This window comes from Calidris pugnax, unplaced genomic scaffold (assembly GCF_001431845.1).
Source record: "Calidris pugnax isolate Ruff unplaced genomic scaffold, ASM143184v1 scaffold4, whole genome shotgun sequence".
Classification (NCBI taxonomy): domain Eukaryota; kingdom Metazoa; phylum Chordata; class Aves; order Charadriiformes; family Scolopacidae; genus Calidris; species Calidris pugnax.
The window spans coordinates 3,747,985-3,766,950 of NW_015090781.1; the positions used below are offsets into that span (position 1 = coordinate 3,747,985).

Below are 18,966 nucleotides of genomic sequence, written 5' to 3' on the forward strand. Positions count from 1 at the left end.
ACAGGTTCAAAATTAGCTGTCTGGTGCCTGTAATCACCCTATAATAAGTGTGTGGTCTCAGAAGCTGGCCCAAATACCAGTGTCAGTCCTTATGGTGATATTGACCCACCCTGTGAAGGAGACCTTCATAACCAGTCTCTGCTGAACACGTAGACCATCTTATCACCACTAAATTCTCTTAAGGTCAAAAGATTAAGAGGCCTGAAGTCTTCTCCACCAAATCCACTTGAGGGGGCTCCACTGGTACTAAGATCATCTCCATCTCTGTTGTACTGCCCTTTAAAATAATGATCTTACTGTACCATCCACACCTGGAACTGGAGGGGGGGACACGTACCTAGTATACCGGTCACAGTTAGTGAAGAAATCCACTAGGCAAGCCAATAGGTAGGTCTCTGTAAAGAAACAAAGCAAGATTTTAAAACAAGGATAACACCATAGAGCCAGCTGAATCTGGGCCCTGGGCCCAAAAGAGGAAAGTTCTTCCAAAAAGAAGAAACAGATCATTGAATAATACATTAGCAATACATTATTGATCAGGCCTGTGTTGGCCCATATTAGACTCACCTGGTAGATTGAATAACGTGTTCAGAATGTAAAACCTATCTGTGTCATCCCTCTGGATAAATTTATTTGGATATTGATCCCGTGTTTCAGGCCTGAGAACAGATAAGGTGGAGAAGAATGAAACCACACACAAAACAAGGGGCTAAAACGTGCTGACCTGCAAAATATAGTTGTAGCTGGGTCCATTAACTAAAGTCTGTTCTGCTTTAATCAACACCCAGCTTTCCCATGTGTATCAGCAGTGCAAGAGCAAAGTGTACCCACCAGCGTTCCCATCACCGTGCTGATCAGCTCAAAACCCTCGTCGCTGAGTCAGCAAACAGAGCAGAGCCCACACGGGGAAACAGAGTGGTTGAGAGTCCACAACTCGACCTTAAGCCCCATACTGCCGGCTATGAGGATGCCTTAAATCATCTGCACTTTCATTGTTTGCTTATCTTAAACTTTCCCCCACTTTCCAAGTGTTGCTTTACACTCCCCCGAGCAGCTTTCAGCAGGGGAGCGCGGGGCTGCGCTGCGGGAGGCTTGCCTGGGGCCCTCTGCAATTAATCAGCAGGGTGGCGATGACTAAAGTCATTTAATTATTCTGGTTTCCCTCATTTCTGGAGCTTCTGAAAATTACCTCTGACTCAAATCGGAACTTAGGGCATATATAAGAGCTTTTTCTAAAGTTTGGCTTCCCAATGCAAGGACTCACAAGCTGCAATGACAAGGCTTGTCACCTTGGGGTCCCTGAGTTGGCCTGTGCTTGCCTTCCATACCCCTGTCCTCACAGCAGGGATATAAAGGGATTTGGTGGGACACATCAGGCACGTAGCACTGTGCTTCCTACAGCACCTCCTCTGGGGCAAGAGAAACACAAGCAGCCAGGGAAGGCTGCAGGAAACAGCACGTGATGCCTCACTTCTGACACCCTCAAGGGTCAAAACCACAAAGGGCCAGAGCAAGCTTGTTCTTCTCCAGGCCAGCTCAGGCCCTTGACGTCTCTTAGCAATGGCTGTGGAGTTAATGGTCTCACAGGGCAGAGGTCCTCTCTGCTCCCAGGAGCCCTTCCACAATGGCTCTGTCTTAACTGACAAGCTGCTGATGTCAAACTGTGCCAGGATAGTGAACGGCACCCGGATTATCCCACCAACCCCTTCCCACAGCACATTTTCTTCCATTCCCAGCACACTACGGATGTGCCTCTGCCAGCACAGACCTTTCCCTCTACAAACACCCTGGGCTGGTGTGTCTGGGACCCTCAATGTCAATTCTGGAGTTGTAGGAACACCAATACAGCATCTGCTGTTAGTGAAGCCCCTCTGACTCCTTAAACACCAGATGCCCTGAGGATCACAGAATCACAGAATCTCGGTGGTTGGAAGGGACCTCTGAGATCATCGAGTCCAACCTCAGTGACGCAAAAAGGTATATCAAGTCAAAAAGAATGGCCAAGAGTCAGCACTCACCCTCTGAGGAAATTAAAGCCATGTGCACACACTAGGAGGTTCCCATAGGCATCAACTTTCAGCAGGTTTCCATAGTGGGTATCAAACACCAGGCCTCTGTTAAGAAAGCGAGTTAAGATATGAAAAAGCCAGCACATTAAGCAGTGACCATTTTAATAGCAGTTCTTTCCAAATCAGCTCTAGAACAGCCTGCTCGCTTGGTGTGGGGCATCAGAACAGGGTTGCTGTTACTTATGCAGACGGGGTCCCTCCTGTCCCTTTTACCTGGCTGTGGGTGAGCAACAAGAGCCCTGCACTGCCAGGTGAAAGGCACGGCCGACCCGCTCCCCACAGACTGGAAAATGGAACCGTTGAACCCGGCAGAGGCTGAGCTACACGTGTACCAGGGAAGAGGTGGGACTTCTCCACAGGGTCACGGATCTGACGCCCGTGTTTGCGGTTCCCCGACAGCCCTGCTGGGCTGCAAGGAAGAGCGAGGTGTGAGAAAGGAATTTCTCCCCCCTTTTTCATCGCTCTGTCACAGACAGAGCCAGATGGGGCATGTAATATTGCAATAAATAGTTGCATATTCACGGTTCCAACTCCAGCAAAACTCTCTCTCGCTTATCTAGTAGCTTGCATCTGGAGAACGCAGCCTTCCCACACAGACATCCCTTCTGTCCCCTCCCTGGGATAAAGGCAGTGGATTTAATGGAGTCTTCATCACAGGTTTGTGAAGGGCAAACCTTCTTTGTGTTGTTACAGGCACACTCAGCAACAGCCTCGGTGTAAAACATGCTGAGAGGAGGGAAGGAAGGAGGCTGCCAGACTGAAAACTGGGAACAACGAACCAACAGGTCCAGTCTTTTGTAAAGAATCTCCAGTGGAGTCAAAAAGCAAAATCCAGCAAAGGCACAAATGGAAACAACTTCAAGGCAGAGAGTTAGATAAAAAGCCTTGTTTAAAACAAGCAACATCCTTTTAACCTCTGCTACCAAAAGACAAAATGTAAGAATTTAGTAACTTTGCGCCATTACTTTTGCCTTCAGCATTTGAGTCATCCAGATAAGTGAGCTGGATTGGTCACACTTTCATTGCCATCAGCTTAGTTCTCAGGATGTCTTGCACACTAGGACACCGTTAATTAAAATCATTACAGAAAAATGTTCTGAGACATCCTAGCAGCCTCATGGACAGTAACGGCTCCTTCTCTACTCCATTTTGATTTAACACCCAAATCAATTGTGTCTTTGCTGCCTTTGCTTTGAAAGGTTATTTTTTGACCACATTTTCAGCAAGCCTCCTTTCTTGCACACTCCCTCTTTGCTGGCATGGACTCATGTGTGCAAAGGCCCTCCACATACTGGAGCAGTCTGCTCCCTTCCCCATCATCTGTGGTGAACCACAGGCTTCCCAGGCACAACTCTGAAAACCTGGCCTCACATGTTGCCTATGAACTTTACAGAACAAATATCCAAGGCCTCGAGCAGGCTGGGTCGGTATCTGTTAGTCATTTACCTGGTAGGGAATGCAGGATCATACACAAAATTGAGCAGCTCATGAGGGTATCCAATGGAAACTAATCTTTCTACGGTCAGGTCAAATCCAAGAGATTCGTATTCAGGGGATTTATACACTGTACCAAGACGAGATTTCAGTTAGAAAAATTTGAAAACAGCTAGGGGGTTAAACAAGAAGGCAGTTAAAAGTAATGTACCCGTTCGCCCGCCTCCCTCCTCCACATCACACGCTCCCTTCTGGGCTCCTGCCCTTGGCTGCCTCGGGTCCCCCAGCCCAGAGCCACGCTGGAATTAGCTCCCGCTCCAGGGCTGCAGCCCAGTGGAGCCGCAGTTCAGATTTCAGCAGCAGAGTGCACCAGAAGAAATATCCTTCAGTCTATCGCAGCTCTCTGCATCAGGAAAAAACGTATTTCAAACTGTAGCTCCTCTCCCTGCAGTCCCTTCAGGCAGATGCATGAAGGCTCCCTGTTCCACCTGCTCGGATAGGGTTTTTGGCTTGCTGTGTTTTCGCAAAGCTGATGAAGAAACCAATAAATTTTGGGAACACATGTAGTCACGGTTAGAAAGCCTGAAATTCATCACTGCTGTGCTACTGTTACTGCTCTGGATACAATCCCAAAACTTAGTATTGTCTCCAGATTTCCTCTCGGGGGAATTTATGTTTGCTGCAGACTCGGTTAGCTTGAAGGTAGAGCTGTCAAGTTAACATATGATTTGTTTGTTAATAATACCAAATGGTACTGTAAAAATCTGTTAGCTATTACCCTTGTGCATCAAAATGCTACTCTTTTAAGCAAGCTTACTGTTCTCACATTTCAGAGGAGCTCCTCATCTGTGACACACCTTAGCTCAACGCAAAAGAAATGGACTTGTTCAACCAAGTCATCCCTGCCATCAGGCCTGTCTTCTTCCTGCCAATGACCTTCCCATGTACTGGGGAGGTCACTTAATCAGATCATTAAATTAACATTTAAAAGGAAATCACTGTGTTTCTCTGACGGTGTGTTTACACTTGCTGTGTGTTGCTGTCTTAAACTGGTCCTAAGATGTTAACAAGGTCAAACAACCCTTGACTGCAGTGAAGGTTACTGTGGGTTCAATGGGCCCAACTGTGTCAAACACTTGAATATTTCAAATTTAGCTGAGGAAAATACAAAAATGTGCAAGTTACACAGTAAGCTTGTTAGAAGACTGACTGCTTTTCCTGAGAGAGATCTAGCACATCTATGGACCTCTCTCTATATATACATTAATACATATTGCCTATATTGCCCATGTAATCACCACTGTATATGTACTTTGGAATACAGAAGCCCAATCTGAGAGGAGAAAACAAATGCATAAATTACTACAAAAATACTACAAAGGCATGGACTATAGAAGAAATGAGACTGACGAAAGACTCAGATCATAGTAACCATGACAGAGGGTTCCTCTATCTCTTAATAATCTAAAAAGCATCAGAATCCCAAGAGTTAATTTTCCCCATTAAAAACATAATAAGCAAACATGTAATGTTCTTAAACAGATAACTAAAATCAATAAAACAGTTAACAAAATCTTCAAGCATTATTATACCAATGGCAAACATCAACAAAATGATACAACATTCAATGCACGTAGTCTTTTCTGTCCTTCAGGAAAGGAAGGGTTGATTGAGCTATAGATAGGAATAAGCAATCAAAAAATACAGCTAATGAAGAAAGCTGTGACTGACAAGGCAATTCTAGGGAGTGAGCTAAGGTTGTAGGGAGCAAAAGGCAGTTAGGTAATAAATAACATTGTGAGAGTGACACCACAGCATCATCTGGAAAAAGGAATTCCTCTGATGCAGGACAGTAAAGGCACTTCCCAGGGGAAACAGAAATAAATACCTGCACATACTCTCAGAAGGTGAAAGCGCTGCAAAGCCCCCCATCACGTGAAGCAGCCTCCAGACCCCCACTCTGCCCATGAAGCTGCTGCACAATGAGCTTCCTGGGAATTTGACCATGTTATCAACTTATCCATAAAAATATCCCTTCCGAACAAAACATTTCTCCAAGGAAACCCTGCTCTTTCTGAACTCACCAACCACGGTGATGCTGCCTAAATAAAAAGAATCTCAAAGAGCACATTGGCGAGGTTCTCCTCTGGAGAAGCAGAAGTGGTTCATGAACAGCTCAGCAGAACCTTTCCAAGGAAATGGCAGGGTTTCTGTTAAACCATCTGTGCATCTTGTTAACAATCTACCAGAGCAGGGCTGTGGTGGGACATGTGGCCAGCTGCTCACAAATTTTTTTTACTTTCTGTATTTGCCTCTCTGTCTTAAGATTTTTCACTACAGAGCTCCTTTTAACTCTCTGGGTCTAAGGAAACAAGCTGAAGCACCAGTAGGAAAAAGGCTGAAGAACAAGTATCAACCTCAGCCTTCATCATCCCGAGTCTCTGTTCGGCAGCGCTGCAACAGGATTAATCTGAACATTTCTTTTTGGGGGTAGTTATTCCCCTTACCTCTCAAGCTCGAGATTTTCCTTCCTTGGCTTCTCTTTGAATAAAACTAAACTACTGCCTCATTCATGCCTCAGGTCCCTGCCCTATTTTTCCACCACGCCACAGTATCTGGAAAATGAGAGCCTTCTCCTTGAGACACAAACTAACCAGAGACACAGGAAACTGGACTCCTGGAAACAGGAAACAGACAATAAACATTCTCATTATCGTCACACTTACTGTTCAAGATAAACTTTCCCTTAATTAGAAACACAGCTGGGAACAGACTGAGAGCTCACCAAGCCCACCTTGACAGCACCCTCTAACCACAGCACATGCTGCATCTATCAGTACGAGCCACAACCCCCTAAATTTCTCATAAGCTGTGCCAATGCCTGTTTCAGTAACATCAGCTTCCGGGCAAATAAAAGATCCACCTCCTTCAGATCAAGTCGGAACAAGCTAACGCTGCTCCAACCACGGCAGCACCTTTGGGGAAAATGTCCCAGTTCTATGCGTTACTAGATAAAAAAACATATTTCAATATTGTACTCAGGGCTGGTCGCTCTCTCTCGTATCTTGGTGACTTCAGGCATCCGTGGGGAAAAAGAGTAGAGAGGACAAATGAGGATTTTTTTTCTGCAGCTGCATGATGACAAAATAATTTAAAACTTTGCTGGAACATCCACCTCCCTCAGAGCTGGTTACCGAGACCACAACTGGAGATAATTTGCGTGCCACAGTGATGCCATGAGTTCAGCTATTTGCCATGAGGTGTTCCCTGTGCTCAGCTCCTTCACCCAGCTGAGAAGGACCCAGCCCTCAAGTACCCCCAACTCTGGGGCAGGTGAGGAGGCAGAGACCCAAACCCATTTTCAGAGCATCCTCGCCCAGCGCAGTAAGACCAAAGCACAATTCACACCTTATTCTGACTTCTTTTTCTCTTTCTTACTACTTGATGGTGGTATCTCTGCCACTATGCCAAATCCCCAGCTCCAGAGGACCACGTTATTTCAACAGTCTGTGTTCTAACACAGGCACCAACCACAGGCTTCAGCGGCGCAGGGCAATCGGCACCCAGCGCTTCTGGATAATGCAACCGGGGTGGAAAAAAAAACAACTAAAGCTTTTTTTTTTTAAAAAAAAACAAAACAGAAGCCAGTTGACAGCATTTCAGCCTCCCCTTAACACCATCACTTGGCTTAACTACTATCAAAAGGTAAAAAGCAGTACCCAGGGAGTGAACGTTGCAAGCCTTCAGGTCTGTGATGGGTGCGGGCGTCCCCGACACGGTACGTGCTGGGAGGGAAGCTGATCTGGAATGAGCAGGGTTGTGCAGTAAGGTATGCAATTCTCATGCATTTGTGTGATTGTTTTTACCTTTGCTGCCAAGACACAAGACAGTAACAATTTTATAGCCTTCCTGAAATGGAGAGAAGAAAAAAAAAAAGAAAAAAAAATTCTCTACAGAGGCTCCAGTTTATGCAAAATGCTGCTGCCAGGATTTTAACTCACATGAGGCAGATGCAGATTCAGAGTGTCACTCCAGTCTTGACGGAGTTACACTGGGCTCCCCTGTTAAAGAAAAAAATCAAGACTGATTTTAAAACTGCAACAGCTCTGTGCCATGTGGGACTGTATCTGCTGGAGCTCTGTCCTCCGGGGAAGCTCAGAAGCCGGCCTGGCAGCTATTCCAAATACACTTACAGCTGATTTATAGAGGAGGCACAGTTGGTAATCATGCATCCTGCAGGCAAAATTCTGTCCTCATATCCACAAAGCAGTCTTAGATCATCAGCTCAGTGATAATTAGGAGGAAGAGGCTACAAAGCGCATTGCCCAAGTGACACAAAACCTTCAAGTTTCTCTCAAACGCCGAGCAACCAGTTCAAGAAAGGCTCTCGTGCTCTTTTTGGGACTTGGCCATTATTGTCCATTCCTCAGTGGGTGACAGATTACTCCTTTCAGGACGGGCACACTCTTTCACGCCACGAAATGCCTGCACGTGTCAGAGCAGGAGAGTGAGTCAGGAGCTACTCCGGGAATCTGAGAAGAGAATTTTGCCCTACATCTGAAGGTGCTCCCAGCGAGAGCCTCACACCCTGGGTCGGTCTGACACAGCGTGTCTGAATTCAATGGCAGACTTTCACACACTCACACTCGAGCTTTTACGTGCAAAGCACTGCGGGATAAACCGGTACCAAACCTGCAGGTAGTGCTGGCACCATTCACAAGCACACACGGTAAGGACACCAGGTCTACCCTGTGACGCACAGGTATGCTCAACCAGGAATAACTCTGAGATCCAGTTTGCGTAAAATACAAAGCTGAATGAGTTGGAATGATGTTGACCCACAGAAGTATGAAGACCTCCCGGAAGGCTCCTGTGAAAATAAGTGTTAAAAGCCTGTTTTGTTTCAAAATGAATAGCTGGGGAAGGCTGTAGTGCATGTGATGTCTCTGTTTAAGCTGTGGGGAGGGGAAAGCCCTTCAAGAGGTGCCCATTTCTTTGCTCATTCCTCCACACACACAAAGATTTCAAATTCAGGCAGGACAGCTTCTCACTGAAGATGTAATGTGGTTTCTCGCAGAGGATTTCGATGTTTCTTACAAGCTCATCATGCATCATAGGAGAGAAGCAGGAGCTAAAGGTATAATAACCACCCCATTTTGCACTGCTTCAGCCATTTTCACTTTTGTGAGATGTATTTGCTGTCCCAAACTGCACACCTGCAAGCCAGTCCCACCTAGCCATTTTATTCCCCACCACTACAGACGTGGTGCTGGTAAAAGCCCTGAACTGAGAACAGTGCCAATGGGATCATTTCCCACACCACCGGGGCAGCTTGGAGGAAGCAGCTCCTGGTTTAGGAAGGGAAAGATGAGCTCAGGAGGCTGCTGCAGCACCAACAGAAGCCCACAGAGTGAGCATCTCCTCCGGGGGGAGAGGACTACTAAATGATGATCTGAAGTCTCATTCATCCCTGACTCCAGCTTTTTCCACATCTGTCACCCTCTTTTGCCAGTGTGCTCTGCTGTGACACCCCAGCATCTCCTGAAGGAGTTCCATCCCTTCCATCAGCCAACTCCTCACCTGCCTTCCCTCCCAGATGGAAGCTGAGAACAGCCCAGAGAAAGGAGCTCGCAGTGCCCCCAGAACCACCCCTGCATTGGCAGGGGACTTCACGGGCACAGCCACTTTCTGCAGCTGGTGCATCACCTGCTCGGATCTTTTGGGCACCTACCAGCTTGACTCCTTCATTTATCTCATGCAGTGCTACAGGCTGGGGGCAGAGTGGCTGGAGCTGCCTGGCAGAAAAGGACCTGGGGCTGTTGGTCAACTGTCGGCTGAACAGGAGCCAGCAGTGTGCCCAGGTGGCCAAGAAGGCCACCAGCATCCTGGCCTGGATCAGGAACAGCGTGGGGAGTGGGACTCGGGAGGTGATGGTCCCCCTGGACTGGGCACTGGTGAGGCCCCACCTCGAGGGCTGGGGCCAGTTTTGGGCCCCTCACCACAAAAAAGACATTGAGGGGCTGGAGAGGATCCAGAGAAGGGCAACGGAGCTGGTGAGGGGTCTGGAGAAGAAGTCTGATGAGGAGAGGCTGAGGGAGCTGGGGGGGTTCAGCCTGGAGAAAAGGAGGCTGAGGGGAGACCTTCTGGCTCTCTCCAACTCCCTGAAAGGAGGGTGTAGCCAGGGGGGGTCGGTCTCTGCTCCCAAGTCACAGGCCATGGGACAAGAGGGAACGGCTTCAAGTGGCACCAGGGGAGGTTCAGATTGGATATTAGGAAACATTTTTATGCAGGAAGGGTTCTTAAGCCTTGGAATGGGCTGCCCAGGGAAAGGGTTGAGGCCCCATCCCTGGAGGGATTTAAAAGCCGGGTTGACATAGTGCTTAGAGACATAGTTTAGTGATGTTTTTTTTTTATCAGACTAGATGATCTGAAAGGTCCCTTCCAACCCAGACAATTCTATGATTCCCCATGCAGATGCTGAGAGCACTGTCCTCACTGTGGGCTTCCCCGTCCTTGGCCCGGCCACCGAAAGTCTCTTGGGAACTGAAACACCTTAGTCTGCTGTTGGCAGATGAAACTAATTGCCTTTTGACTTTCAGGTGTTCAGATAAGATCAGTATTTCTCAAACTAGAGGCGATGACCTCCTCCAAAGGGTTGCAAAAAGCTTCAACAAACACTCAGTCTTCAGAAATTTTCCTCGCTATCTGGGTTCTCCAGAGGTCACACAAAGACAGATAAGCTCAAAGGTGGACTGACAATGCAAAGGGTTTAGCCTTTTCTCTGAAGCACAGGAAATGCAGCCCAATTACTTTGTGTTAGGTCCTGAAGAAACGAAAGTAAAATAACTAGAATAAGTTCTTTCAGTTGCTGCTTATTCCCCAGCGAGTAAGGCATGCAAATCAGAGAGTTAGGGACATATAGGGACAGGTGGGGAGCTAGTACCCAGATTTATATACGTCTCAGGCACAACATGCATAATTATGCTTGTGCAAACACATTTCTGAAATGAGACAAACCTGACCTTAAAGAGTAGGATCAAAGTGTTGCTCATTTTAAATGTTGGTCCATATTCTGGATTGCACCACAAATAAATAATGTAAGTATGTATTAGAAATACATTTATATCAATGTTGTGCTGAGGAAAAGTGCTTAGTTAAAGCCTTGAGGACCAAGATCCCCTTTTACAACCCAATCCCCTATGTTATTCTGTCTCAAGAATGTCTATCAAATGAGATTCTAGACTAGTGTCCCAAAATAGGACAGATTTACCCCCAGAGCTTTCCATTCTGTCAACATCTGCTCTGTATGTAGCCCTGAAGTCGGGTGTTTAGACCCAGCTACCACTAAGATATTTGTGACAGTCACCCTTCCAAGACCAACCAGACTGCTGTTTCATGCAAGCACCAAATACTCATTCTCTGGCACCTCTGATCCCCCAACCTGCAACTCCAGCTGAGAATCCACAGGGAAACAGTGAGCGACCAGTCCTGAAGGTGTTTGGGACACTGGATTTAATTAAAAAATAAACCCTACTGAAGCAACAATAACAATTAAAGATACCGATTAAACCGTAAGTGTTGGGCAGGCATTCCACATACTGCCATAGTTTGAGGAAAGTTTGTCTCAGCTGTAGGGCCAGAGGTCTGAGGATCCCCAGAAGAAACCAAGTAGTGAAGAAGCAGTCTGACCTCTACGTACTGACCCTCCTTTCAGGGTATCTACTGTCTTTGTAAGTCATTACCAAGCATGCCAGTTTTCATATATAATTAGAGAAGAAGAGGATTTATGCTCTGGAATACTAATGACTTCAGCTTCTGTGTTACGGAGTCTTTTCTAACCAGGGGAGGTGTTGTCAGGCACGGTCATTAAAACAACGAAACATTTTGAGCTCCACTGCTCTCTGTGCTAAAATAATTCATACTGGCTCCTGGCTTGTGCAGCTGGGCAAGGTGCTGCCATTTTGCCCTGGAAACATGGCAGAGGATTTTCTTTTCCACGAGAACTGGAAACCCTGCAGAGGTCCCTGTACTGCGGGTGTCTCCGTACAAACACACTGCTCAGCTGCCTTGGCAATCCCGGGAGCGGGGACAAGCACAAACCTCCACCTGGACTTGCATTTCTCTTTCCAAAGACCCATCAAGTGTTACTTCAACTTCTGCCACGGCCACTGCAGACATGTCACCTCACAGCATCCATGGGGAAAACCAGACACTCCTGTTTCAAGCCCTGGGTGGGTACAGCACGGGTTTCAGCTCATCTCTGCCTGTGGAAACCCATGCCTGCTGTGTGCCTCCCTGAAAGCAGGGCCACGGAGTCGGGCAGGTTTGTCCTGTGCCGACCTGGGAGCTGAGAGCCTGTAAACAAACTGAGGGACTGGTGAATGTGTCTAATTGTAATCACGAGAAACCTTAAATGAAACCCATGGGACAACTCATATGTTTTCAATTAGCAAGGTGATGAATCACTGACTTGCCATTTATTTATGGACTCAGCTGAACCGCAACCATAAAGGATTTGTGTAAGGTCAAAACAAGTTGAAAAACAGCCAGAAACAAGACCCCAGTCCTCTTGACTCATGGGTTTTGACTTTAACCACTAGACCATAAATAAAAATGTACTGTATTATGCAGAGCAGAACCGCAGTATTTTAGCCTATATTTAAATTGAATTTTCATAGTACCAAACAAACAAAACGGGTAGCAACAGTACGTTTTGTTTCTTTTAATTGATTCAATTTTTCAATCTGAAAAGAGAAGAAACAGCTGTCATACTGATCATCATTTTCATTTACCCAAAGAAACCTCTTCAAACACAGCAGTGTTCTGCGCAGTAAGACAAAGCTGAGCTTTAAGCCCACTTCAATATTTAATGCACCTTTTCTATTCCACTAGAAATTACGTATTTGTAGTGATCAGCAAACAAGACCTTGACAAAACCTCCAGGTGCGTCCCGGGATATTTTTGTATGCTTAACACACAAGCTGCTCCGCCGTGCATGAACAGCCAGATCTTGCACTAAGCCTCTGGCGGCCACAGATGTTTTTGACAGTAAATCTGACAACAGGAAGCAAGGCAAGAGTCGCTCATCATCAGAGGGTTGAAATCTTTTGGATCTGAGCTTCCGTGGCTCCCCAGCCCCCTTTTCTCCAATACCAAATACAGGGTTCTGGGTGGAAACCAGTACAAACCCGTAGAGAAGCACAAAGGCTCTGCTGCAGTGCCCATACAGCAGCTCTGCAGCCTAAGAGCAATGGAAAATTCCTTACCTCTAACGCTCCCACAAACATCCCCAACTGCACAGCACAGCTTTCAGCTCTAAAACCTCTAACCTGGAACGGTATCAGCTCCTATTCTCGCACTCTGCATGCTAAAAGGATCTGTAAAGACAGGGTTTGTTGTTGCTTCAAGGACTGACACAGGACTGGATGTTCGGCTCGGCTCTGAATTGGGTCTACACTTCAGGTTGTTTTTAGTGCTGTGCTTCTACTTCTTTTAAAAACAAAAACGTTGTCAAGTATCATCAGCTTTAACAGCTTTAACTCTTCCCAAAGCAGGCTTATTAGTGCTCTCATTGGTAAATTCCAGATATTTTTAGCTTTCTGCTGCTGCACTTTGTTTGCCTTCTATGTAACAAAGATTTGGGCTGTTTGGATATGCCTCAGAGGCTGGCAAAACACAGCTTAGTGCTGGAAAGATTTCTTCTGCTGAATAAAAATGCATGGCTCGAGGTAACAACAACAGCACTGAGGTCACTTTCTGCATGCTGAGAGAACCGATTCAGACGGACTCTGCATTTCAAGGAAACTTCAGTTTGGCTATTTTAGTAGTTGGCATAACATTTCTTTGCACTGGAATAATATTTTAAAGATAGCTACACAGTCACCTGTTCTTTTATGGGTATTTTTTTATGGTTTCCCTGACACAAGAGAATCTTTTTGTTGTGCTTAACAAGTGGCCTTCACAATTTACCTCTCTCAGATACAGTCCACTGGGAGTCATAATCCCACACTGGAAATATCCCTGCATTTCCATGGAAACAAACTACTGTGCCAAAATATGGGCTTAGTTCTTCAATGAAGACTTCTGAACAGGGAAGAAACAGTTGCCTGGACTTTATGTTCAAACATAATTTGCTAGCATCTAGAAATAAAAAGAAAATGACTTAAAGGTATAGTAGGCATTTATACACCGTAACTTAGGCATTATTCAGGTGTATCAGCGTCCAAACAATCCAGCTTCTAATTTCTCTCCATATTCACTTAGGAGAGTGAGCCTCAGAAGCTCCACACTTGTTTAAGAGTGTGAGCCTGGGCTTATATGTAACTCAAGTGCCCGTGCTGTCAATAAGCCACATCCAGAAGTTTTCCTGCAGTGTGCTAAAATAAGGCATTCACAAAGCAATAGCACCCATGATCTCAGAGTTAAAGCCTTCTGTACTCTCAGCTTTGGTTCCTCCTACAGAGTAAGCTGTTCATGTCATCACAAGGGTATTTGCAATTTAATAGTACTTGTGTTGTGGTATTAAGATTACTGGATAAGGGGGTCTATTAGAGTGAAAAATACCGTCGTATTTCCATCTGTCTGGCAAAGACAAGAACTGGCTGTTGGTATATTAAGAGCCTGCTGACCCAGCTTGGTGTTATTCTCATGTTTTTAAGAGCAAGAAAACAGAATATATCAGCTTTGGAAACTTTCCTTACACTGTGAAGACTTGTTCTTTCAGCAGCTTCTGTCTAACACTCCCATTCTTCAAGAATCCACAGACAGCAGATTAGCGGTTTGTCAGTCGGTGATTTACTGGGACGGAGCAGGCAACACATGCTCTCTCCTCTCCTCATTCCCACTGCCAGCACGTGAGATCCCACAGCTCCAGACCTGGGTTTGTTCATTACACAGCTTTAAATGGCCAAACCCCAAAAAGAGCAGCCCCACAGAGAGAGCAGGGACAATAGCACTGCGCTGTTATTTGATAAAACATCCATCTCAAAGCATACTGGGAACATTTTAGCTTCCCCGTCTGCTCTTAGCTTTGAAACACTAATGGCTGAACCAGCCTCTGAAATCTGCAAAATCTGCACCTGTTAAACTGGAAACGTGCAAATGTGAAAAGGCAGACAGCAGATGTGCCATAGTCAAGGCGTATCATTTATTGCTAGGACAGTTTGAAGGCTACTGTTGTCACAGCTACCAATTCCTTTCTCTAGCCACCACGCTATTTCTGTATGACACAAAGAATTGTATTAGCCAGAGAACTGGGAAAGAAGCAAAACTGCTTGGTGTCTCTCCAAAAAGAGGCCTCAAAGCCTGCAGCCCTTACATCATCATGAAACTAAATTGGAACCTTTAACCTAAGCAGGAGAGCCTCGTTAGAACATTTGTATTCAAGTCCAGTACCAATAAACAGACAATAACAGTATCTGAACAGGAGAAGAAACATTTCTTTGAAGTTGTTTATATTACAAGCTCAACAGCTTTTTAAAGTATTCAGTTCAATCTTTCATGTAGAAAACTCCCACGTTTATAATTTGTTTGTCATCTATGCAATCCAGAATTTTTTTTTCTATGAGGTACAAATTTGTTAGTCCTGTTTCTCAGCTGTGGAAACTGAAACACAGAAAAACCGACGCAACTCAGCTACAGCAAAAATACTAGATGGATTGAAGAGCCCTGTTCTCAATTCAGCTGCCACCTTTTCTCCCGGATCACAGGCAGCAACAAGCCAATCCTACCTTCCAGAGTCAACAGGTAAAACAAAACATTTCAAAAACAAGATGTGGGTGTGAAAAATTTTGCAGTCCTCCAAATTTCAAGGATGGCTTAGACACAAACGCCTACTTGAGGAAGGGGCAAAACCTGTTTACGCATGTCGCACTTTGGAGTAAGTTGGGAAAAACTAAAGCTGTTCTTTCCCATTTCTTTTCCCATGTGATGAGAGGGGGAATGCTACAGCTGAAAGCATAAGCAATTTTGCAATAAAATCTTTGCAGCGCACCAAATCTTGGCATTAAGTTGGCAATGTTTCTAGGACACAAGATATATTCCAATCAGATTATGCTGTATTAATCATATTTGCACGCAATAAAAACAGTATTTTTCAAGCCTCATTTCCCCTTCTTCTTTATTGAAACAGTTTTCAGCGGCCGATGATAATTTTATTGTTGATTTCTGGAGAAGATGGAAGCAGCAGGGATTTAAGTACAGGAAAAGCATTCCAAATGAAAGCATCCTGCCCACTGATATTACATCTTATCTACCTCAGAGACAGAAGATAAAACTTTCAACAAGGCCGTAACTTTTGGAGAAGAAGGGCAGTCACAGAGGAATCTTTTCAAGCACAATTGAGTTTGTAATTCTTACTAATTCCCTCTCCATCTGCCAATGGCCCGGTGTGAAATTACAACCAGCTTGAGAACCCCACTGCTTTAGCTCTGCTCCTGTCAAGGGACATCTATCCATCACCTCATTGTGCAACCTGTCCCATTTAAGACCTAGCAATGCCAAAGCCTCCTGCATTACTTGGATCCAGACCTGCTAATTACTAGCGTAGCTCACGCTGAGAAGGAAGCAGCCAAATAAAATGCTGTGTGAAACCAATCTCTCTCTGCTGCATTTCCAAGGGGCCTCAGCAACTCCCAGTCTCAGGTGAGCGTTGCAGTGGAGACTCTCTACTGACATACCTTTAGCTTCCTTCCTGCAGTTTGGTGTAAACACAGAACAGGGAAGGCTGTCAATCTTTTGGATTACATGCAACATTTTCCTTTGCCAAAGCACGGGCAGTTTTGACAGTACTAGTAAAACAGGAAGGCAGACCAGAATTGTTAGTGACGACTGCTCTTCTAGCCAGTCAGGATGAATAAACAGAGATGAATCAGTCGGGTAAGAAAATAAACTACTATTTCGCAAACAAAAACGCGCTACAAAAGGACCCTCAAAACTCTCTACCTTAAGGATTTAAACAGGAAGGCGGGCAGCAAGTCAGCAGCAGGGAACACAGGGCTGTGTAACATCACAGAAACTTGTCTTAACCTCCGCTAACAGCGAGGGCTGAAATAGCTGATGACTCTTGCTTGCGTCAAGCCCTCCAAGATTTTAAGCAGCAGCTATTTATCTGTGCACACAAACCACGGTCAAACCCTGCTGTTCCTCCTGCTCCTTCGACGTTCATCCCAACACCCCCTAGCTTAAAGGAAACATTCTTTTATATACTAAATATGATTCACTAACACAAGCAAACCAAACAGACTGAAGAGAAAGGGGACGGCTTCATATAACACAGATTTCTGAGCCTCTAGGATTAGTGTAGTATCAGACCTAGGGAGGATTGGGAGCTCCATACATCTAAGAGGTCTTATTCACCCCATGAGGGTGCAAGAGCAATCCTTCATGGGAAAACAAGGAATCTAAAACCCATGAAAAGTTATTTCAATTTGCTTTCATTTTGTTTTGAGCTCCTAGCAGTCAAATTAATTTTAGCTGTAATCACAGTGGCTACAAATTCAGCAATTCAATGACCGTAATTTCTCAGAAGAGAAGGCTAAAACCTTCAAGCTCTTTTCTCAAGACAAAAAGACTTTGTTTGTCCAACCCACCCATTAGCAGCATTTCTCAACCCTGTGCAAGGAGACAAACACAATGAGAGAACATAGAAGTTATTAACAAGAATTCAAAATTTAACCTAATTTTGACATGAAGCGAACAAAATCACTGCGGCAATGCTGCATCAGAGAGCCTTGAATTTCTTCAGTTCTGAGTTAAGTGGTCCTTTAATTTAATAAGCCTAAGAAATACTACCCTATAAAGCAATGCATGAAATTGTATTTTATGTGCAATGTAACATGATGATACTAAAACTGCTGTCAGTTGGCAAGCTGGCATTCTCAGTCATCCTAGTCATAGAATACACAATCACTTGCAGCTATGTGTGTAGTAGCTGTTACAATATACTTCAAAATGGAAATGCCACATCCCTACCAAAATGAGATTATTCTAAACAGAGAACAGTGTTACTGTACACAGGTTTCAGTACTTAAACTCATAAACTACAAAACTCTCTCAAGCTTCTAAAGTTCAAAATAAGTCAAGTGATTCTGACTTCTCTGGTACTGAACCACCTCCTGAGCAAAACTTTTGGTGCTACCAGTGGCTGCTGATTTGGGAAGAAGAAAGAGAGAAGAGTGACAACAGGTTTTCTTTTACTGACACCACAGCCTCCTTTTCGCAAGTTAAGTAATTCAGGGTGTTCCAAAATAATCATTCTTCTTCTGAGATGTCAAAGTGTATGACTGTCAGCTATGGGATGAATGTCATCGGTTTATTTCTGATGTGGAAGTTCATGACAGAGAGAGGGGAAAGGACATGGCATATGGTTTTTGGCAGGGTCAATGGCTCTGACTGCCTTCAATCATTGAATATTAAGATTGTGCTTGAGATATTTTTAAACAACTTTACAGAAAAGTGACTTAGCAATATGTGAAAGTACAAATGCAGAAAACTAGAAGAGGAGCTGATGACACTGGAGATGGTTCCATTCTTCTTACTTAGTCTATTTACATGTCTTGAATGGTATCCAAAAGGCTTATGCTCAGTGTGCACCATCTGGTATGCAGATACCATTTCCAGATGCTAAATTACAGATAAACTAGCTTTTTACATTGGGTTTCTAGACAGTAGCATGTCCATGTGAAAGAGTGTGTAAATGATAACATGCCCAGACAGAAAACACACCAGGGTCTAATGAACACACTACAACATACTAATGTAATACTTCACTTGCCCCACTTCTTCATTATCATTTCCAATTAATTAATTTTAATCATATTCTAATACCACAATCCTTACAGTTCCTGCAATGAATAAGTAATTTTTCTTGTGTGTGACAGTTATATGTAGCAAATAATGGTCAGGTAACAAAAGCCCACATGGAGAAGAAAGGATGACTCTAAGACATCAGAAAAATAGGTAATTTTGTATGTTAATTTCCCAGTCAAGTGGAAGAAAGAGTAATAGTACTTACCAGGCATAATGCTCTTCATCTGCAAAAGGCTTTCCAACCTAATTACATTCTCACAACTCCTTGTAAAATAATATGCAACTATTACCTCTGTTGTACCATGGAGGAAGTCACAGGACAGTGGCCTACCCCAGGGCAGTCCAGATTTCCAGCCTCCTGCTTGGACCACATGCCGTTTCTTTTTCTGCACCCTACCCTATCACTCAGCTCCCCTGAATGCACCAACATTCCCTGCTTATATTGTAGCACTGGGATCTTCCAGCCTTGGAAGCCCCAGGTTTCCATGTCCCTGGCTACTGTTTTAAGGATGCTTGAAACATTCTCATTTTTCCCTCTCATCAAACCGAGCATCGTTTTGCGGATAACAACACATTTGCTCTGTGTTTACAGGAACAAGCAACACAAGGGAAATGAGCAGTCAGAGAAGTGAGGATCGTGCTGAAGCTCTCCTTC

At 44.8% G+C, this 18,966-nt stretch overlaps 1 protein-coding gene across 3 annotated transcripts in view; it reads right to left on the minus strand.

Annotated features, from left to right (window-relative positions):
- NT5C2 (5'-nucleotidase, cytosolic II) overlaps positions 1–18,966 on the minus strand; it is a 52,984-nt gene that overhangs the window by 11,519 nt on the left and 22,499 nt on the right. For all 3 annotated transcript variants that reach the window (XM_014959224.1, XM_014959232.1, XM_014959242.1), the window contains 4 exons: positions 3,516–3,633; positions 2,019–2,114; positions 568–659; positions 338–395 (listed from right to left, as the gene is read on the minus strand). In XM_014959224.1, the coding sequence (XP_014814710.1) occupies positions 338–395; positions 568–659; positions 2,019–2,114; positions 3,516–3,633 (364 nt within the window). The remainder of the gene's footprint in view (positions 1–337; positions 396–567; positions 660–2,018; positions 2,115–3,515; positions 3,634–18,966) is intronic.